Source organism: Urocitellus parryii, unplaced genomic scaffold, assembly GCF_045843805.1.
Source record: "Urocitellus parryii isolate mUroPar1 unplaced genomic scaffold, mUroPar1.hap1 Scaffold_37, whole genome shotgun sequence".
NCBI lineage: Eukaryota > Metazoa > Chordata > Mammalia > Rodentia > Sciuridae > Urocitellus > Urocitellus parryii.
The window spans coordinates 2,375,801-2,398,166 of record NW_027553327.1 but is presented as its reverse complement, the minus strand read 5'-3'; the positions used below and the strand labels follow the sequence as shown (position 1 = coordinate 2,398,166).

The 22,366-nt window shown below is 52.4% G+C and overlaps 1 protein-coding gene across 30 annotated transcripts in view; it reads left to right on the top strand.

Annotated features, from left to right (window-relative positions):
• LOC144252070 (phosphatidylinositol 4,5-bisphosphate 3-kinase catalytic subunit delta isoform-like) overlaps nucleotides 1-14,041 on the top strand; it is a 132,174-nt gene extending 118,133 nt beyond the window's left edge. For 17 of the 30 annotated variants that reach the window (XM_077794614.1, XM_077794611.1, XM_077794608.1 and 14 more), the window contains 21 exons: nucleotides 2,951-3,006; nucleotides 4,559-4,787; nucleotides 4,885-5,117; nucleotides 5,518-5,679; nucleotides 5,833-5,982; nucleotides 6,365-6,454; nucleotides 7,528-7,749; nucleotides 8,389-8,485; nucleotides 8,574-8,704; nucleotides 9,210-9,377; nucleotides 9,464-9,585; nucleotides 9,781-9,924; nucleotides 10,069-10,168; nucleotides 10,286-10,464; nucleotides 10,563-10,675; nucleotides 10,837-10,915; nucleotides 11,385-11,552; nucleotides 12,087-12,210; nucleotides 12,380-12,525; nucleotides 12,830-12,962; nucleotides 13,578-14,041. In XM_077794614.1, the coding sequence (XP_077650740.1) occupies nucleotides 2,951-3,006; nucleotides 4,559-4,787; nucleotides 4,885-5,117; nucleotides 5,518-5,679; nucleotides 5,833-5,982; nucleotides 6,365-6,454; nucleotides 7,528-7,749; nucleotides 8,389-8,485; nucleotides 8,574-8,704; nucleotides 9,210-9,377; nucleotides 9,464-9,585; nucleotides 9,781-9,924; nucleotides 10,069-10,168; nucleotides 10,286-10,464; nucleotides 10,563-10,675; nucleotides 10,837-10,915; nucleotides 11,385-11,552; nucleotides 12,087-12,210; nucleotides 12,380-12,525; nucleotides 12,830-12,962; nucleotides 13,578-13,715 (2,984 nt within the window). In that variant the 3' untranslated portion in view covers nucleotides 13,716-14,041. The other 13 variants (XM_077794625.1, XM_077794624.1, XM_077794623.1 and 10 more) reach the window with 10 other exon arrangements.
• The last annotated feature ends 8,325 nt before the right edge of the window (nucleotides 14,042-22,366 follow it).

Genomic DNA, 22,366 nt, shown 5'->3' with positions numbered 1-22,366 from the left:
ACTCCAGAAGGAAGTCTGGACATTGAAACCTAGTCAATGGACTTGATATTCACATGCCCTTCCTGGGATTATTGGAGCCAGGGAGGTGACATCCAGGGATGGGTTGGGCCTGAGTTCCATTCCTGTGTCCCATCTGACCCACAGTTGAGGGGAAACTCTGACTTCTGATTGGCTGGGCCTGTGTCTCATGCCATCTTAGTGGCTAGGAGTGAAGTCAGCCCATCTGAACCATGTGGACCAATGTATGAGGCACTTGTGAAAAGTCTCCAGATAGAAAACCAAAATGCTTTCAACACCCAGAAGCCCCTCAGGCCCTCAGGCTGGGGTAACTCTGCTGCCAAGATAGATGAGTGGTTCTCCCTTGTCATTCTCCATGTGGTTGAAATCATGAGCACCTGGTTTTGGTTCCAGGATCCTTTTGTTCACCCTTCTGTCTATGAGATTCATTTACATTGTGGCATTGTGTCTGCCTTTGCAGAATATTCATCTTGCCTGTGATATAACATTATACTTGGAAAGAATAACTGCAGTTTATTTCCCCACCCTACTGCTGATGTGAGTTTGTCAAGGCTGTCCCAAGCAGTGATGTCACAGTCACTCTCACGTGTCTCTGGGCCCATCTGTTGAGGAGTGGATGTGTTGGTGCAGGGCACAGGTGTGTTTACCTTTCACAGATTCTGCCAGAGAGTTTTCCAAGGTGGTCATATCAGTTTGCATTCTTGGAAAGTTCTGAAGTCCCTGAATTTGCTGACATCTGTGAGAGAGAGAGAGAGAGTAATGGGTCTGGGCTTTGTCCAGAGCAGAGGGTTGAGGCTTTTTGGCTGATGAACTCTGAGTCCTGGGAACAGAGAGAGGGAAGGAGATCTGGCTTTCTCCTGTCCTGTCTCCTGTTCACTCTCTATCCTGCACAAGCCTTCATGGGTCTTCCACTTTTTCACTTTCTGTGGAATTATTTCCCTGCCACCTAGCTGGGGAAGTATGGTTGAAGACTTCACTTCCAGGGTACTGAGGGCAGGAGAGCAGGAGTGCATTTTCTCAGAACCCAGGCCTTTTGTTCAGAGCTCCTGGTAGGTCTTCCCTTGTGTGCTCATCTTGGCCTCACCAGATTAGGTGACCCAGTATGTCCCACTGACTTCCCCACTTGGCCAAAGAACATATGGCATCATAGACAGATTCTCCAGGATTCCTGATAGTCCCCCAGGTTTTGAATAATAAAGGAATGCTTTGGCTTGGCCATTCTAAGAAAGAGGAACCTCAAATAGGATGTGGTTTCACAATCCAAGGAATCCTCTGCCAGCAGCAGTGCCCTAGAAGGACAAGGCAATGTGTGAATCACACTGCTCCAAGCCACTTCCACATCCCACCAGGGATGTCTGGCCCCAGCTGGCACTGCCACCAGAGAATATCACTCTTAAATTAAACATGTCTGTAGCTGGGCACCACTACACATGCTTGTCATCCCCACTACTCAGGAGGCTGAGGCAGGAGGATCGCAAGATTGCATTCAACCTGGGCTACATAGTGAAACACTCTCTCAAAACAAATGAAAACTGAATGTCCTTTCAAATACTTTCAAAAGTCATTTAAATACAGGAGCTGTGATGTTACAGTAGGTAGGGAAGTTGCATGGGATTGTTTTCCCTTTTTTTGTAGTGCTGGTGATAGAACCCAGGGTCTTGTGCATGCTAATTATCTCTAATACTGAGTGACCTCCTCCAAAAACATTGATGTATTTTATTGCATTAATAATAAAAAATTTTATTTACCAAAAAGAGATCATATACCAAGAGAAAAGATGACTCAGAGTAGGAAGAAAACATTTCCACTTCATTTAATCCACAAAGGAATAGAATGTAGAATATATAGATTCTATAAAGTAACAAGAATAAGATAAATAACCCCGCAGGGCACATGCCAAGGTTACAAGTAGGATTTCTGCAAAAGCTAAACATTTTGTGTATTATCAGCGAAAAGCAATTTAAGCAAAGTAAGCCAATTTCATACCCATCAGATTGGCAAAAATGAGTAAGTTTGACAATAGCAAATGCTGAGGGTAATTTGGAGATCAAGCATGAGCTCACGATGGGCAGCACCACGTTGAGAAAAACATGGGGTACTTGAGCAAGTGAATGATGGATTTATACCTATCATAGGTTTCACTATATGGAACTCTTGGTCACTTGAAATGTAGATAGTGCACAATTGAGGAATGAACTTCAAAACTTTCTGTTTGTTTGGGAGGCAGCTCAGTAGTAAAGCAATTGTTTCACATGCACAAGGCCCTGGGTGCCATCCTCAGAATTGCACCTCATCCCATGCCCAAAATAACCCACAGTTTATTTAATTTACATTAATTGAAATTTAGAAATTGATACCTGGTCTTTATCAGAAAAGCTTTATTTGTTTGGGACAACTTGGGTTGGTGAATATTTTTAACCTATAAATAGTGTGAAAATTGAGTAGACAAAATAATTCTTGTGGTATTTGTTTGGGTTGGGCTGGGGATAGAACCCAGGGCCTTGAACATGTTAGGTAAGTGCTCTGTGGTGGCCATGATAGCATCTCGCTGATACACAATTTCCAGAGGAAAATTATTTGGTCTATGGCTCTGGGCCCGCTGTGAGGGAGGCAGATGTGTCCACCAGGGTGAGAGGCAGCCAAGTGCAGATAGTTATCTGGGGCAGTAGGAGCAGCAGCTACCTGGGCAGTGGGGGCCCTGTGGGAGGAGAACACCATGTGCCCAGCTGGGAGCCCTCAGCCCTGAGCCTCACATTGCCTGAGGCCCCCATACACTACTCTCAAGGACTCTCTGCCTTTGCTTCCTTTACATGTCACGTGGCCACAGAGAAATAACAAAGCAGAATGCCCCTGGGGATTGACTGTCTCATGGAATTCTGGACCCAGGAGGAGAAGAATCAGAGTGTGGTGGTTGACTTCCTTCTGCCCACAGGGATCTACTTGAGCTTTCCTGTGTCCCGCAATGCCAACCTCAGCACAATCAAGCAGGTACTGCCTGGTCTCCTGTCAGCCCTGGGAGCTCAGAAATACAGAGGAATTGTTCTTTACACTTGAGAACCTCAGATATAAATTTTGAAAAATATACAATATCAAGAACTTGTATAAAATGGGTGGTTAAACTCCACTTACTATCCAAATTCAGCTTACCCCAAGGCAATGTGTTCCCATCCCTAGTTACCAGAGGACCAGCTACTAGCCTCAGTTGCCCTTAAGCCTCCAGTGCTGAAATGGAACTTTGAAAGTTTGACTCACATTATGCTGTCTGTCACTTTAGTGACCACAGTCTGCTCCCAGACACATACGGGCCTTGCAGGAATTTGTCTTTAAAACTGTTGCCAACATAGTGCCCATTATCCTTGGAAAGGGTCCTCAGGTTCATTGAATAAATTTGAGGATGAATTACTGAGTCAAAGCAATGAACATCTGCTTTGGTAGAAGCTGTCCTGTGACTTTCAATGGGGTTGTGCCACTTACAAACTCGGGTTTAATGGGTCATGCCTTGGACTGCCCGAGGGCAAGAATTTATTTCACAATTTTAAAAGCTATTATTGAGAACAAGAAAAAAATGATAGAATCAATGGATCACACTTGAGGGATTTTTTTTAATATCCTGGAAATTTTCTCTCTGCCTTCCTTCCATTCTTCCTTAAATTTTTCTACTTCAAAAGTAGCTGTGTGTGTCCCCAAATGTTCTGGTGGCTGGGTCAGGAGGATTGTAAGTTCAAAGCCAGCCTCAACAACGTAGTGAGATTCGAAGCAATTAAATGAGAACCTGTCACTAAAGAAAATATGAAAAAGGGCTGAGGGTATGGCTCTGTAGTTCAGTGTCCCTGAGTTCAATAATAATATTGGTCCATAAAATTTTGGAAAATAAGAATGAGAAGGAAGAGACCTGCCTGTGATCCTGCCATAGAAGACAGCCACAGGCACTACCTTAGCCATTTCCTGTTTTCTAACCACATTCTAACTAAATTCTGATTATGAACTTTCATGACTTGTTTTTCTGAGTGACTACAGTAATATCTTGTTCATATTCTAGTTCCTGTAAACATCATTATATGGTTCACTTGATGTGCTTACAGAACTTCAAACAGTGTGCCTAAAGTTGGAACACTACAGTAGCAGACTTGTCCCTGGAGTCCCATCTCTCACTTCATTGTGGTTTTGGTTTCTTCATATTTTTATTGATATGAAACTTTGTGGGCTATGTGTTATGTGTCACAGTGGTTCAGCTCTGCCATGGCTCAAGGCCACCATCGCCTTGGTGGGGTGAAAGCAGCCCTAGATAATGTGTCTAAGGCAGGCGTGGCTGCTCAGTCCCCAATCTCCACACATCAAGTGCTTCAGAGAGCACAGGGACAGGAAGCTTGCTGAGTAGCTGGTTGGTCCCAAGGGCCAAAGGGTTCCTAGGAGGTGATGTTAGGGTCTCCCTTTGCCCTCTATGTGGCTCATGCAGAGTGGGATGCCCAGACTAGAGGCCTCTGACTGCCTTCCAGCAGCTGTCATGGCCAGCAAGGCTGACCATAACCATTCCTCCCAGATGCTATGGCACGAAGCCCAGAATGAGCCCCTCTTCCACATGTTCAGTGACCCCAAGGCCTACGTGTTCACCTGTGTCAACCAGACCGCAGAGCAGCAGGAGCTAGAGGATGAGCAGCAGCGGCTGTGTGATGTCCAGCCCTTCCTGCCCATGCTGTGCTTGGTGACCCACGAGGGTGACCGCATGGAGAAGGTAATCAACTCACAGATCAGCCTCCTCATCGGCAAAGGTAGGGTTCACAGATCAGCCCCCACCTTGGCAAGGTAGGGCACACCTGGGTGGCTGGTGCCACATGCACCTGCACTGAGCCTGCTCCTGCCCTACAGGCCTCCACGAGTTCGATTGCCTGCAAGACCCAGAAGTGAATGACTTCCGCACTAAGATGGGCCAGTTCAGCGAGGAGGCAGCTGCCCCCCGGCAGCAGCTGGGCTGGGAGGCCTGGCTGCAATACAGTTTTCCCCTTCAGCTGGAGCCCTCCACCAGGAGCTGGGGGGACAGCAACACCTCTCAAATCTCCAACCCAGACCTGCTGGTCAATGTCAAATTTGAGGGCAGCAGGGTGAGCCCATAGCCTATGTCCTAGGGAGGCTGCCCCAGCTGTGGCACATGGGCTGCTGTGCCCATGGGGACCTTCCACTGATAAGACACTCCAGTGTCCCAGGCCCCCAAATTTCCCTTCACTCACTGGCATCACATGGCATTTTCCAGGTATGCAGGCATCCCACCAGGTAAGCTCACCAAGGCTGAATTGGTCCCTTAATTCACTGGACAAGTATTTCCTGGGTGTCTGCTGTTACTTTCACCAGTGAATGACCCAGGCCCTGCCCTTGTAGGGCTCACACTTGGGGATACCCAATAAAGGCAGGCATGTGGCCTTGCCCCTTTTCCCCAGAAGCCTATGGGCCTGAGAGCAGCATGCCAACCCTCCCTCCTCCCCACGGGAGAGCTTCACCATCCAGGTGTCCACCAAGGATGTGCCCCTAGCGCTGATGGCCTGTGCCCTCCAGAAGAAGGCCAAGATGTACCAGAAGCTCACAATGGAGCAGCCTGAGGACTATGTGCTGCAGGTGAATAGGAGGCATGAGTACCTCTATGGCAGCTACCTGCACTGTCAATTCAAGGTGAGGCCTGCAAGGAGCCCTCTGCACTCTGGGATCCCTACCACTCTAGAAGGGGCCAGCACAGGAGTGAGAGAGCCAGACTGTGGGTCTCTCTTGGTTCCAGGGAATGGATATACCACCCATTGACAGTTCAATCTTACACTCTCATCTCAGTACATATGCAGCTGCCTGCACAGTGGACAGACCCCCCACCTGACCATGGTGCACTCCTCTTCCATCCTTGCCATGAGGGATGAGCAGAGAAAACCGACCCCTCAGGTCCAGAAACCACACACCAAACCGCCCCCCATTCCCATGAAGAAGGTGAGATGATGTCCTCCCTTTTCTTACCGTTTTTCTCTTCCTACCTCCTTTTGGCCAATCCTAGAGCCTCTTGGGCAGCACCAGGGCTAGGTGTTGATCCAGGGGACTTTGGATGGTGCAGTCCTTTTGGAGAGTCAGGGCCTTGAGCTGACACCCAGGGTAGGGTCCTGTCTGAGCTACTGCAATCCCAGATTGCCTACTTCTCTGCAGATCTCAGGGGGGCTGGAGCCCCTGGGCCCCTGTGTGGCAGATTAGTAAAGGTTGGTGTTGGCGACAGGTTTCTGAACCTTGCCATAAATTTGGGACCTTCTCCCCCTCTCCCCAGCCTTTCAGTAGCCAGGGGAATGAGCTGGGATTTAAGCCCCTCTCCTCTCCTCTCTAGCCTTCCTCTGTGTCCCTGTGGTCACTGGGACAGCCTTTCTGCATTGAGCTCATCCAGGGCAGCAGAATCAATGCTGATGAGCAGATGAAGGTAGGGGCTCGGGTACCAGGTGAGTGGACAGGTGTTTTTGTGTGTGTTTTTTTTTTTTTTTCACAAACAGGGTGTGCTGTAGCCTGGAGGGGCAGCAGAGAAAGAAGAGTGGGAGGGTGTCACACAAAAGTCACCTGGGCACATTACTCATTATCTCTGCCTGGATTGGCTGTGAACCACATCCAAACAATAAGAGGGGAGGGGAGCAGGCCAGCAGGCCAGGGAGGCCAATTAATGGAAACCTGGGCCAAGCAACTTGTGGGTATTTGACTTTGGTGGAGCTTGTGGAATCAGACACAGCCCATTGAAGTAGGAGGCCCAGTCAGAGATGTGTAAGGCACCATAGAAGCTGGCTGCAGCTGGGCTGAGGTGCTTCCAGGGGTTACCAACCCAGGGGTGCCCAGAGTCTGGGGGACACTGCACATGGTTCCCCTGGAAGCTGAGCCCCCATGGGCTTGGGGAACAGTGCCCTGTTGTCTCTTCAAAAAGCACTTTCATGGCTCCTCTGCACTTAGAACCACCTGCAGAGGTGGATTTATTGTCCCACTTCTGGGAGGTGATGCCTGTCTGGGTCCACAGAGCGTAGCATGTCTTGTCTGGGTCTCTTTTTTTTTGGCATTACTTTACAATCTGGGAAGGGGGTTGTGTCTGCAGGAGTCACGGAGGACTGGGTGGGAGCTGCTCTGGGGATGGGCTGGCAGGTTGGAACTGAAACAGGTACACTGGAGACTGGAGCCACATGGGGCTCAGAAGATGCTAAGCATGAAGGTAGCCAGAGCTGTTAGAAGCAGAAGGGACCCTGGAACTTCTGAACCCTGATGAGGAAACTGAGGTTCTGAGTTGACCCACAGAGTCAAGTGTACTGAGACTGGCTTGCCCCAGCGCATCCTGGGGTACCAATGCCGCAAGACACCTGTACCACTGAGCTGCCAGCCTACACACTGCTGGACCACTCTCAATGCAAGAAGAAGATTTGGACCCCTGTGTAAATGGGGACCTTCAAGGAGAGGATTGGAACTTTAGATGGGGTTGGGCCTTTACTCCCTCATCCATGCCCTGTACCCCTTCCCCAGCTGGTGGTGCAGGCTGGGCTCTTCCATGGCAATGAGATGCTGTGCAAGACGATGTCCAGCTTGGAGGTGAGCGTGTGCTCAGAGCCCATGTGGAAGCAGCATCTGGAGTTTGACATCCACATCTGTGACCTGCCGCGCATGGCCCGGCTCTGCTTTGCACTCTATGTGGTGATGGAGAAGGCCAAGAAGGTGCACTCTAGCAAGAAAAAACCCAAGAAGGAGGTGGGTTGGGCTGACTGGGAAAGGCCCAGGCCTCAGACACCCAGTGAAACCCCTTACTGGGGCCTCTTGCCATCCTGCTCCCACAGGCAGGCACCCTGAGAACAGGTTCCTGGGAGAGCCTGGGGACCCCAGTCTCTCTGCCTTCCCTAGTCTGACTCCTTAGTCTGGCTTCCTGTGCTGCCTGAGTAACAGCTCATGAGTTGCCTGACATGAAATATCTAGCCCAGACCTGTGGTCCTTAGGGGTCCTGGAGGCAGCTCCCTTGGTGGAAGGACAGTGTTCTCAGGGGGACAGAAATGATGAGTGAGTGGCTGCCTGGGGAGAGTGTGGCTGGGCCCCAAGTCACTAGACCCAGGATGTGACTTGCCCCTTGTCCTGGGCCAGCTATGGGACTGGTGAGCTTACTCAAGTGCCTCTGGATGCTGGGTGTGAAGATGCAGGCAGCCAGGAAGGGATCTTTCTGGCTTAATTACAGAAACTCTGATAGGAAAGAGATAGCGGGTCCTTCCCCTCCTCCTGGGTCTAACTTGGAGACCTTCCATGCAGTCTGGATCTTCTCTCCTGCTTGGCCTGGAGACTGGTTCCATTCTGCATATGAACAAGAAGAGGCTCACTCTGATCTGTAGTATCCTTCTCCAGGACTGCCCAATCGCCTGGGTCAACCTCATGCTGTTTGACTACAAGGACCAGCTCAAGACTGGGGAGCTCTGCCTCTATATGTGGCCCTCTGTCCCAGGTGGACCCAGGCCCAGCAGGGAGAGGCTCTTGGAGGGTAAGGCATCCAGAACTGGTTCCCCTACAACTACATCTCTCCCTGCCTTCAGATGAGAAAGGAGACCTGCTGAACCCCATGGGTACCGTGCATAGCAATCCCAACACAGAGAGTGCTGTCACCCTGGTCATCTACCTGCCCGAGGTGGCCCCTCACCCTATGTACTACCCTGCCCTGGAGAAGGTCAGTGAGGTCCTTCTTGGAAGCTGAGCGCTAACCAGGAGCTTTCCTGGAGCTCCTCAGACGGGGTCCCTGGCCACCCCAGGCTTTGCCCATTTCTGGGGGCTAGGTTATCATGCTGATTTGAGGCGTTCCGGTAGCTATGTGGCCCACCAGGGGATGTTGGTGATGTCTGATGACATTTTGCTGTCACAGCCGATGGGAGAGGTACTACTGGCCTGAGGCAGGCTGAGCCTGGAGATGCTACTGAATGCCCTGCAGTATGCAGGAGGGCTCCCACCAGCAAGAGTGGTTGGCAGTAGTGCTGAGGTGTAGACGCCCTGCCTAGAGCCCTGCCAGTGCTGGCCCAGGCCTGGGGAGCTCACAGCAGGTACACTTGTTGCAGATTCTAGAGCTGGGACGTCACGGGGAGCATGGGCCTACTACCAAGGAGGATGTGAGCTGGGGTGCTGGTGGGGCATGGAGCCAGGTGCTGGGCTGGAGGCCTCAGTCTGCCTGCGCCCCTTAGAAGCTGCAGCTGCAGGGAATCCTGGAGCAGCGGGGGTTGGGAGAGCTGTATGAGCATGAGAAGGACCTGGTGTGGAAGATGCGGCATGAAGTGCAGGAGCACTTCCCAGAGGCTCTGGCCCACCTGCTGCTCGTGACCAAGTGGAACAAGCACGAGGATGTGGCCCAGGTGGGTGGAGAGGGGCACCAGGGGCACAGCTGGAGTAGAGAGATAGCAGTGGGCCCCCCACCACCTGACTGCAAAGCGTCCTCCAGATGCTCTACCTGCTGTGCTCCTGGCCCGAGCTTCCTGTCCTGAATGCCCTGGAGCTGCTGGACTTCAGCTTCCCTGACTGCCACGTGGGCTCCTTTGCCATCAGGTCCTTGCAGAAACTGACGTGAGTCCCAGCTGGGCACTGAGGCCCACATGCTGCCAGTTCCTCACTAAGACATCTTGCCCTGGCAACCTGGAAGTGGGTGCTGGGTGGAGATGAGCTTAGGCTGGCCTCACCCTCTTTCCAGTCACCTGCCAGCTGGAGACCTCTTTCCTGAGTTTCAGAACCCCAGACTCAACCAGCCTTCCTCCCCTACAGGGACGACAAGCTTCTCCAGTGCTTGCTGCAGCTGGTGCAGGTCCTCAAGTACAAGTCCTACCTGGACTGCAAACTGACCCAATTCTTGTTGGACCGGGCTCTGGCCAACGGAAAGATTGGCCACTTCCTATTCTGGCATCTTCGGTAGCTGGATGCACCCCTGCTGATTCCTTGGAAACCTAGAAAAGCCATGGGGGATGAGGGTCTCCTGCTGACCTCATGTTTACTGGGCTGAGGAGGCGCTATGTGCCACTCCTGGCCATTCTCAGCCCCATCTTCTCCCTCCAGCTCTGAGATGCATGTGCCGTCCGTGGCCTTGCGTTTTGGCCTCATCATGGAGGCCTACTTCAGGGGCAGCACCCACCACATGAAGGTGCTGATGAAGCAGGTGAGGCTCAGAGTGCCTGTGCCTGAGGCGGGCTCCCCTTCCAGGCCCCTTCACAGTCATACTCCTGGTTCTGGCTCAGGCTCATGTGCACTGCTGCTACTCCATTCTGCCCACCAGGCAGAAGCACTGAGCAAGCTGAAGGCCCTGAGCGACTTTGTGAAGGTGAGCTCCCAGAAGACCACCAAGCCCCAAACTAAGGAGCTGATGCACTTGTACATGTGCCAGGATACTTATCTAGAAGCCCTTTCACACTTGCAGTCCCCATTGGACCCCAGCACGATGCTGGCAGAAGTCTGGTGAGCCCCAGGCCTAGCCCCACCTGGAGCCAGGCCCTAAGCCCCCTCCCCACCCTAAGCCCCCAACCGCCCAGGGCAACACGGCCCTCTACCTGCAGTGTGGAAAGGTGCACCTTCATGGACTCCAAGATGAAACCCCTGTGGATCATGTACAGCAGTGAGGAGGCAGGCAGTGGTGACAGCGTTGGCATCATCTTTAAGAACAGGGATGGTGAGCCAGGCTGGGCAGGGGACATGCTGAGGCCTTGGCCTTCTCACCTAGGCCAATACTATTCTGTGGTAGGGCCCCAGGGGCTTCCCTGAGAAGACAGAGCTCAGATACTCTGAGCCTTGCATGGGTGTATAACCCACTAGAAACTCCTGCCCTTCCAGACCTCCGCCAGGACATGCTGACTCTGCAGATGATCCAGCTCATGGACGCCCTGTGGAAGCAGGAGGGCCTGGACCTAAGGTGGGGCCTCTATCCACCACCTGTTTGTTTGGGTCTGTAACAGGCCTCAGAGCCTGCTCCTGGAGGAGTTCCTGGTCTAAACTGACACCTCCCTGTTGGATGTGAGAGCGGCTGTTCTTACAAGAGGGGTAGGGGAGCTGGAGGGGTTTGGGTAAGGCCATTCCTGGTGCTCAGCTCCTATTTCCTGGCTTCCTACCCCTTGGGGAGCAGTGCCACCTTCTTCCAAGCCCACTGACTCATTCTCTTCAGAGCAAACATGAGCCCAGCCAAGGTGTGCTCTGCAACTTGGGTGCCAGTTCTGTGTCTCTAAGGCACCTTCCCCAGAGCCCCACACCCCATCTGGCATCCTTAGGAATTTTAGCAGTATTCCCTGTGGTTTTGTTGGGTGCCTCAATTTCCAGGGGGTTCCAGTAGCCCCAGAGAATGTCCTTAACCATAGTGTCTGCCTGTGCCTCTTCTCATGTGCTAGGATGACCCCCTATGGCTGCCTTCCCACTGGTGACTACATGGGCCTCATTGAGGCGGTGCAGCACTCGGACACCATTGCCAACATCCAGCTGAACCAGAGCAACCTGGCTGCCATGGCTGCCTTCAACAAGGATGCCCTGCTCAACTGGCTCAAGTCCAAGAACCCTGGGTAGGCTTTCTTATTCCTGGGAGAGGCTCCATAGAGTGAAAGGTGAGGGAAGGCCTGTGACAGTTTCCATGGCTGCTTGGCTCAGCTGAGCACTGGCCCACATCTGATTTGGGGTAGGACTGTTCCTGGGTGTCCATTTTTCATGGCTGTGTTATGCTACTCAACTCTTTGGGCGTTAAAACCACCACTGTGTTTAGTCACAAATATACAGCTTGAGTGGGTTCTGCTGTGGTTTGAAATAGCTGGTGCTATGGCTAGCATCTGTGATATTGCCTGAGCCCAGAGCTTCTACCAAGGGGCCAGTCACACACCTAGGGACTTGGCTGTCAGTTGTGCCTCTTTATGCAGCCTCTCTTCATCTAATACATAGACCTTGGCTTCTCTGAATGGTATTGTGTGGAAGAAGGGGGCAATTTCAAGCTGGGCATGGTGACCTATGCTCCAGAATAATGCCCTCCTTGTTGATTAACACAAGGCCGGATTCAAGAGGAGGGAAAATATAAGGAGCCCTGGTTTTCAATCTTCCCCACCCAGAGAAGCCCTGGATCGAGCCATTGAGGATTTCACCCTCTCTTGTGCTGGCTACTGTGTGGCTACATATGTGCTGGGCATCGGTGACCGGCACAGTGACAACATCATGATCCGTGAGAATGGGCAGGTAAGGGGCACTGTGTTCAGCTGCCCAGTGAGCTTGTCTTACATCCCTGGCCCAGTGGCCTCTCTGACCTACCCATACCTCCCAGAAGAGTGTCCCAAGTCCTGCTGACTTCCTCTAACTGGAATCTCTCTTTGTGAAGCCTATTCTCCCTGCCCTTCCCTCCCCTCAGCTATTTCACATTGACTTTGGCCACATTCTGGGGAATTTCAAGACCAAGTTTGGAATCAACCATGAGCGAGTCCCATTCATCCTCACCCATGACTTTGTCCACGTGATTCAGCAGGGCAATACTAGTAATAATGAGAAATTTGAAAGGTGAGGGTGCCCAGGGCCCCAGTGAGGGGACAGTGTCCAGCCAGGGGCAGGGATGGGGACATAACCCTCAGGCTAACTCCTGCCTCCACCCTGGGGGTGCTGCCTTCTCTGCAGGTGCACCCCAATCCAAGAGTACCCTGTTGGGCAGTGCAAACAGGAGGTCCATGAGAGGTGTAGGAGGCAGGTCCAGGCCAGGGGCAGACACTCAGTGGCAGGTGCTGGCTGGATGCAGAACCCCTGCTTGTTTGGGGCTGGGGATGGCAGGGAGGACCCAGGGATTTATCTATTTCCTCCACCTCTGCAGGTTTCGAGGCTACTGTGAACAGGCCTACAGCATTCTGCGGCGCCATGGGCTCCTCATCCTCCAACTCTTTGCTCTGATGCAGGCAGCAGGCCTGCCTGAGCTAAGCTCCTCCAATGACATCCACTATTTGAAGGTATGCCAGCACAGGACCACACCAGACTGGAGGCCAGGGTCTACCACAAACTTCACAAGGCCTGCCTGAATGTCTACAGCTGTGGAGGAGCCTGCCTTCCCTATGTATAGTATAAAAAATGAGCTTGGCAGAGCTCATCCTGGTCAGAGTGCATCTTGCCCGAACAGCTCAGGGACCTAGGAGATTCACCTCTCAGATGGCGGCCCTCATGCCATCCCAGGCCCAGCAGTGCAGTATGGTGGGAAGTGGCCAGAATGTTGCACTTCCTGGGCCTATTCCCGCCCAGTTGCAGGTGAACTGTGATCTTGTTTGGTTATACCATGTGTCCTCAGTATCTTTCATGCATGAGATAAAGTCTCTTGTAGGTTTGCAAGACACTTTGCATTCCTGTCTTTTCAGTTAGTGAGAGGCAGAGTGGGAGGGGGTGTATTCCCTAAAGCTTCTCCTGCCCTTCTCTCAGCTAAGGTGAGGCTGCCTGACCCTCTGCTTGCAGTTCTTTTAGGAAGGAATTTCAACAACCCGAGGGTGCAGGAGTATAGGGAGGCAGAAGGGATTGCAGATGCAGCAGGGTCAGGATCCCTGAATGTTGATGCAGTTGTGATGATTCTGTCCCAGGACACCCTGGCGCTGGGGAAGACGGAGGAGGAGGGGCTGAAGCACTTCAGGGTGAAGTTCAATGAAGCCCTGAGGGAGAGCTGGAAGACCAAAGTGAACTGGCTGGCACACAACCTGACCAAAGACAACCGGCAATAGTGGCCACCTCTGAGCTGCCACAGGCTGACAAACCTGTCTGAGGACAGCTACCCTTGGTTGTCCTAGATGGGGCCTACACCTGAACTACACCTCATGGGAAAGAACAACACAATTATATTTTGTTTACACTAGTTATTTAGACAGACAGGAAATGTTTCAAGATGATGGGGAAATGTGATGGACATTATTATCCAAAGTAGATGTACAAAGACACAAATTTGTGAAAATATACTTTGTATAAAACAAGAGATAGGAAAAATTGTGTTTTATTTGTGTAATAAGAATTATAATATATTCCACTGTCATACATGTATAAAAAAACTATAATAAAGAACCAAACAGCCAGGGCTGGGGTTGTAAGCTCAGTAGTAGAGTGCTTGCCTCGCACGTGTGAAGCGCTGGTTTTAATCTTCAGCACCACATAAAAATAAATTAAAATAAAGGTATTTTTCCATCTACAAGTAAAAAATAACAAAAAGAACAAAACACCATAAATGCAAATGCCTAGTGCAGAGGACGGGTGCTGCACTGAGTCCAAGCACGGTGCGTTGGGCACCATGAGGTTGTACCTTGCTCTTGTCTTAGGATGGGCATTCCAGGTCTTCCAGCTGGTGGATCTTGCCCAGCAAAGACTCACTTCCTCTTGGGGAAGCCTTATTCCCAGGCTCTCCACCTAGCAGTTACTTGGCCTCCTGTCCACTTAGGACACCTCAATCCCCAGATCACCTTCTGCCACCTGTGTGGCCCACCCTGCGTGTTCTCCATTGACCAAGTCCTGGGAAGCTCCCAAAGAAGCCAGGGCACCCCATAGCCACAGAGATGCTTGCTCTTCACTGCTAAAGTGACTCTCAGGTAGAGGATGCCCTCACCTCTTTCACCTTCATGTAAGAAAATAATACCACTCTATTTACTGAACCTCTACAGCTGCAGAGGAGCCTGCCTCCCGTATGTGTAGTATAAAAAATGAGCTTGGCAGAGCTCCTCCTGGTCAGGGTGAAAGGTCAGAGAGGGTCTGTGTGGTGATGTGTGAATAGGCTCCCTGCTCTGGAAGGTTTAAGGGAGGGATGGGGCTTGATGTCCCCCAGGGCTCACCTTTGAAGAACCATCTGGGAATAATCTTGGGCCACGTGAGGTGGGGTCTTTCTATCTGAGGGCACTTACTCTGAGATAGTCCAAGTTTAGCCTCAGTAATCCCAAAGGGCTACACAAGAGAAACTGTCCCTACCACAGGATCCTGTGCCTCTTTCAGCTTTCTGAAGCCCACTGTAGTGAAGCATCCAGGACTTGGGCTTTTAGAAACCCACAGTGGGATGGGGCCAGAGCCCAGTCATAGAGCATGTGCTGAGTGTGCATGAGGCCCTGGGTTTGATCTCTAGCAGTGTAAACAAAAAAAACTATGAAGAAGCTCCTGATAATCCTGATGCACATTTAGTTCATTCAGGACCTTCTGGGCTCACTGCTGATCTCTCAGGTGTCTCCCAAGACTCGGCAGAGCCAGCAGACTCTGGCCCTTAGCATGAGAGGTGCACAGCTTAAAAGGAATGCCAGATGCCAGCTCTCTGCATTTTCAATAGCTGTTGTGCCACCAGAGCACCTGTCTCATCTGCAGTAGCCAGAGATGTCACTTTTGTTCCCAAATAAATGCTGAATTTAATCAGGCCACCTGCCTCCTTTACAGTATGAAAAACCACACACATGTCTATGCATTATGCTTCAAGGCGTGGGCTACAGACCTTGCACAACCTCAGTGATTTCTGGGTGTATGGTCTGTTGCCCAGTGATAACAGCTTCTATTTGTTTTCAATCATTTCATGTTGCATGTTAAATATCACTGATGTGGATTGAGTCTGCTGTCTTTTTTCACAAGACAGAAAGGCAAGTGGAAAGAAATTAAAGCCTTTCTATGGTCTTATGTTCTTGGCTCAAAAGGAAAACAAAGTTTAAACAAGGCAATAAACAGGCATCACTCCAGCTGAATTTAGAACCAGAACTTTACTGTAGTGTACACACTTTCCCACCTAGCATCAATACATGCATCTGAGCAGGAACACCAAGGCACTACAGACCATAAGAGGACATCCCTCTCTGTTAGCTTCTACCACTGTCTAGACGGCATCTACACAGACTGCATGTGGATGGGCAGCCACACAACAGCACAGCCATCCTTAAGACTGGCAGTGAGGACACAGGGGCAGTGTGCAGGATGACCCCCAGGTTTACAGTCTAGCATCTGACATGTACATGAAGAACAAAGTTCTTTGTTGCTCTAGCCCCAAATTCTTTCTCTCCTTGAACTTCCCATGGATCAGAGCAGCAAGACTCGTGGCTACTGGAGTGAGGATCTGACCCCAATGCAGGGGCATTCTGCAGGAGCAACCCACAAGGGTTGGGGTGGGGTAGATGCAGACTGTTTTGGAACATTGTAGCACACTGCCTTCCTCCATTATGAGTGCAGATCCCTCAGGAAAGCACTGCTATCTCCAAAACCAAGTGGTCAAGTGATCTGCACCACAGCTTTCAGTTTCAATGAACCACAGAGAACTTCACCAGCAGGAAAATGTACATTTATGAAGCCTCAGTACAGAAACACAAAGCCTGGGTGACATAAAAGGAAGCTTCTGGTCCTGAGAGGAGTGCATGAGAAGCCAGGGACCCCATAGATCCCATCCCAAACATGATGCTAGAAGTGTGCAGAACCCCAAAGACGAAGACCCATTTCCAGACTTCAAACACAAACCACTACTCTGGTCCCAAACAGCACACCAAATCCTGCATAGCCTCATGCCTAGACCAGAGTGAGTAGGCCTCCCCTCCTAGTTTCCCGAGGGAGAGGTAACAGAAGCAGAGTCACTGCACTTGGCATCCTAGTCCTGAGTACATTAGCACAAAGGACACAGAGAAATACAATGTATTTACAAAGCATTAAAAAGTCAGTTGATCATCTACATATTAACCCCATTCTACCACTTGTAAAAGCACTAGTTTGGAAAAATAAATAAAGACCTTCAAAAAGAAAAAGAAAAAAATGATTACCAATTTTTACTCTTTGTCAGCTAGTCTAGTCACTGCAACATTTCTGGAGGTGCAAGATGTGGGCAACTCACTGGATGGTAGGAGCCTGAATTGCTGCATCCCCTGAGCTGGCAGGACATGGCAGGGAGGAAGAGTTAGTGACCAGAAAAAAAGGAAACAAAAACAAAACAAAACAAAAAAAAACTTGTCAGCACTTAGAAACCACTGTAAATCTGATGTTGTTCCATGTCCAAGAAACAGCACTTTTCTAATAAATCCTTTATAGTTAACTTTATCAAATAATCCATCCATGAGAGCAGTGTGGCAAAGCAACCTCAGGTCCTAGTCACTTGGGAAGTAGATGGTGTACAAATTTCTCCTGCTTTACCCCCAAACCTAGAAACTGGAAAGATGACACAATTCAAAATCTTTTATTTCCTTTTATGGTAAAGATGGTCAATTGCTAATAACACCCTGGATCCAATTCCCTAGACCATGGATCCCTTGAGCAACTACAAAGCCACAGAAGATGCTGATGAAGGCTTCAGAGCAGGGTGGTCCTCTCCCTGCTATGGTCTGACAGTGACCACTGCCAGCTAGGACAGTGTTAGCCCTGTGTGCAGTGGGTCCCTTCATCAGTCCAAGGACCCAACTTCACTACCAACAGATTCAGTGACCTGACACCACTACAAGGATCCCTTTGTTAACCAGCTGCTGTTCTTTATAGAAGAGCGTCCTTGTGTCTCATGTGTGAAAACTTCAGCAACAACCTTGTCCCTTCCTGTGGTATTCCCTGACACTTGCTCTCTATCACCTCCCTCCATGGTTCCTCAGGCTCTCACTCAGAATGCAGCAGATGGTGGAATGGAGCAGCAGCCCAACCTGCCAGTACAGACTGCACAGGTCTATCCACATCAGGCCAGGCTGAAGAAGGCGAGTGTGCTAAAGTGTGTCTACAAACATCAGGGCCAAGAGACTGGGCCCTCTGTCACCACCACAGCTGGCTCTTTTGGGTAGCAGCCCTGTACACACCTCCTCCTTAAGTTCATTGCTGAGGGTAGCTGCCATTTACCTCAGAGCAGATGAGAATGAACTACCAGGTCAGTTGAACTACCAGATGGTCAATGAACTACCAGGTATGCCAGTTCCAGTAGCACAGGAGTTACAAAACCTTTTGGTAGCTGGCCATGGTGCCACACCTGCAGGGTTAAGAACATACCAGGTGGCTCAAGTTAGGAAGCTGGGTGGGGCCAGAGCCAGGGCCCCAGTGGCTAAAGGTAGGCACCTGGGTTGCTGAGCCAGCAGGACAAATGCATGTGGTTTTCCAATTGAGGAAAAAATAGCATGGTTGGCGTTTTAGGGGCATATGCTAGTCCTTTGTATGTTAGTGCCACATGTCATCTTCTTGTTCAGAAGGAGGACACTGTGCAACAATGCTGTCTCTCCACAAGTTTGAAGATATTGGGAGCCATGTGGCCTCCAGCTGGCTCTGGCCTCTCACCTGTGAAAACCGTGCCCAGGTCAGAGGGGTTCACTTCAATGAACTTCTGCTACAGGTGGGCTGTGTCCACCTCCAGGCTCTCCTGCTCTGGGTTTGGTTCCTCTCACTCCTCAATATGCAACCGTCTCAGATAGCAGGGAGCCTGTGGAGCCCAATGAAGCTGGTCATAGCTAATGGACACCCAACTCAGGCTCAAGCTCAGAAACCCATTTTCAGGACAAGCAAGAGAGGTAAGGGAGAGTCAAATTCAAGAATTGGGGGCTGCTGAGGGTGTGGCTCAGTGTTAGAGCATGTCCTTAGCACACACACAGCCCTGGGTTTGATTCCAGTGTGAAATAAACAAAGCAAACAAACAAATGGTAGCACTGCACAAATTCTGAGCAACAACAGCAGGAACACTGTCCTCCTATGGAGTGAGCCAAAAGACATAGCTCAGACCCTCAGATCAGTCAGGGAAAGGTGGAAAGACCCTGAATTGGTTTCCAAAGAGCATGATGACACCAGGCAAGGAAGAAGCCCTCTCAGAAACAGGATCTCCCAAAACCTCAGAGGGAAAGAAGGTGGGTACATCAGCCGCAGTAAGGAGTGTCCAGGAAGGTAAGGAGGCCTCCCCATGCAGAGCAGCTGTTACCCTGGGGTCTTCAGACTCATCCCCCAGGAACTACACTTCTCATGTGATTGTGCTGATGATTCCAAGCTCAGGGAACAGGAAAACCCCTAAGAGCTCTGAAATTTAGAAGCAGTTCAGGCAAAGCAGTGGACTCCACTCTGGTTGATCCTGGGCTTTTCCAGCTACAAAATCATGATGTAGCTTTGGACTGGGGGGACTGCAATGCAGGGCACCTTATTAAAACACCTGCCACCAAGAATGAGGCTATCAGGGCTCTGAAAAACACCTGGGAGATCACAGGTACAAATGATGGTGGAGGGGGACCACACAGGTTCTCACTACCTTGGGACAGAAGACTGTGGCCCCTCCAGGAACCCCAGCCATCAGCACAGCTCCCACCTCCACCATGTGGAGTGTGGTGCTGGCCAACTTGGAAAAATATCATAATTATCATGCGAAGTTACAGAAGTTACACACAATGTATGCATGCTGTAGGCTTTCATTTAGGTAAAGCACTAGAAAATACAAAATAATGTATGGCAACTGAGAAGAGACCAGTGGTTGCTTTGGGGCGGGTGGCTGGGGAGTGGGGGCTTAGCAAGGCATTAAGAAAGGGCTAGAGAAATGTTTGGGATAATAAGAGAGGGGTTCACTATGATTGTGGCAAAATAAGTCATGGGTATATACATATATCAAATTTACCAAACTGCACACTCCTAAATATGTGAAGTCTATTACAGGACACTTGTATTTCAACAAACACATCTTTAGAAAATACAGGGGAAAGAAAAGTTTCCTTCCCTCTGGAACCTGTGTCTGTCCAGCAGAGTGAATACCTCACATCCATGGACTCCCCAGCCCACATAGGGCCAAAAGCCTCACCTGTAGAGGTCCCCTCAGGGGCCACTGCCAACCATGGGGAGGAGCTCTAGATCTGCCCCAGAGTCTGCCTCAGGACTTCAGAAGAAGGCTGAGGAAGGCCTCCCTCTCAGCTCTGGGCCCGTCCCACCTGCCCAGCCTGAGTGCCCTGACTCCTGCTACCAAGCATGAAGGGTGCCACTTCCCAGCAAGGAGCCTCAGCCTGAAGATCTGCCTGCAGGAGGAACAAGGGAAAGCCAGGTGGGCCTCACAGGCTCCAACCAGCAGCAACCCAGCACCTTCCTGTCCCTCCTGCAGGAGGTGAGGAACATGGGCCAGGAAGGCTCTGAGCGCCCTGCAGCCTCTTTTGTACTGTGGCTACTATGGCTCCCCTGACACTTGCTGCTGCCACGCCCAGCCTGCCATCCTCAGGCCGAGGGACAGCACAGTACCTGAGAGGACGGCCCATCTTGGTTGACTGCCTTCCAGGCCCTATTTCCTCTGCAGCGCCCTTGGATCTGGCTGTCTGGGTGAAGGGGGGAGCTCCCCCCTGCACCCAGGGGAGAGGGCACTCTCCCCTCCAGGGGAGGCCCTTGGGACTTGGGTGTCGGGGTGGCGGCGAAAACTCCACCACCCCTCGCACCCAGGGGAGAGGGCACTCCCCCTCCGGAGGGAGGCCCCTGGGACCTGGGTGTTGGGGTGGGGGGAGCTCCACCATCCCAGCAATCAAGGGAGAGGGCACTACCACCTCCCGGGGGAAGGCCCCTCAGACCTGGGGAGCTCCACCCCCCACCCTACACCCAAGGGAGAGGGCACTCCCACTTCCAGGTGGGAGGCCCCTGAGACCTGGATTTTGGGGTGAGGGGAGCATCCTCCTCATCCTCCCTGCACCCAGGGGAGAGGGCACTACCCCTCCACAGGGGAGGCCCCTCTAACCTGGGTGTCAGGAGGGGAAGCTCTCCCCTCCACACCCAGGGGAGAGGGCACTACCCCCTCCACGGGAGATACCCCTCTTAACTGGGTTTGTGGAGGGAGCTCACCCCTGCACCCAGGGGAGAGGGCACTCTCCACTCCAGGGGGGAGGCCCCTCTAATCTGGGTGTGTGTGTGGGGGGAACTCCCTGGCACTGCACCCAGGGGAGAGGGTACTCCCCCTTCCAGGGGGGCGACCCTTCTAACCTGGGTGTGGTGGGGGAGCTCGCCCCCTCCGCACCCAGGGGAGAGGGCACTCAACCGTCCAGGAGGGAGGCCCCTCTAACCTGGCTGTCAGGGGTAGCTCCCCAGCGCACCCAGGGCAGAGGGGCACTCCGTTCTCCAGGGGGGAGGCCCCTCTAAGCTGGGAGTCCGGGGGAGCTCCCCAGTGCACCCAGGGCAGAGGGGCACTCCCCCCTTTAACCCTAACCCTAACCCTCCTGGGGGAGGCCCCTGGAAACTGGATGTCAGAGTGGGGAGGTGAGCCGCCCCCCCGGCACCCAGGACAGAGGGCACTCACCCCTCCTCAGGAGAGGCGCCACCAACCTGGGTGTCAGGGTGGGGAAGCTCCCGCCCCTCACCCCGCACCTAGGGGAGAGGGCACTCCCCCTCTAGGGCGGATGTCCCACTAACCTGGGTGTGTGGTGAGGAGCTCCCCCCTCCGCACCGAGGGGAGAGGGCACTACCCCCTGGGGGGGAGGCCTCTCCATCCTGGGTGTTGGGGTGTGGGGAGGAACTCCCGCCCCTCACCCCTCACCTAGGGGAGAGGGCACTCCCCAGTCTGTGGAGGAGGCCCCTCTGTCCTGGGTGTCGCGGGGGTGGGAGCTCCTCAGCACGCAGGTAGAGGGCATTCCCCCCTCTGGGAAGGATGCCCCACTAACCTGGGTGTGTGGGGGAGCTCCCCCTCCGCACCCAGGGGAGAAGGCTCTCCCGACTCCAGGGGAAGGCCCCTCTAACCTGGGTATTGGAGGGGAGTTCCCCCCGCTGCACACCCAGGGGAGAGGGCACTCCTCCCCATCCAGGGGCATGGCCCATCTAACCTGGGTGTGTGGGGGGGGCAGATCCCCCCCTCTGCACCCAGTATAGAGGGCACTCCCCCCTCCAGGGGCTAGGCCCCTCTAACCTGGGTGTCCAGGGGAGCTCCCCAGCGCACCCAGCATAGAGAGCACTGCTCCCTCCAGGGATGCGGCCTCTCTAACCTGGGTGTCAGGAAGAGCTCTCCAGCATACCCAGGGTGAGGGGCACACCCACCTCCAGTGGAGAGGCCCCTCTAACCTGGGTGTCGGGGAGTTCCCCAGCGCACCCAGGGCACAGGGGCACTCCCCCCTCCAGGGGGGAAGTGCCTCTAACCTGAGTGTCCGGGGGAGCTCCCTTGTGCACCCACGGCAGAGGGGCACTCCCCACTCTAACCCTAACCTTAACCCTCCTGGGGGAGGCCCCTGGAAGCTGGGTGTCGGAGCTCCCGTTCCCACTCCGCACCTAGGGGAGAGGGCACTCCACCCTCAGGGGGGAGCCCCCTCCGACCTGGGTGTGAGGGGGGTGGGAGCTCCACCTCAGCACCCAGGAGAGAGGGCATTCCCTCCTGGGGGGAGGCCCCTCTAACCTCGGTTTGGGGGGGGAAGCTCCCCTCCACACCTAGGAAAGAGGGCTCTCCAGACTCAAGGGGGGAGGCCCGTCTAACCTGGGTGTGTGGGGGAGC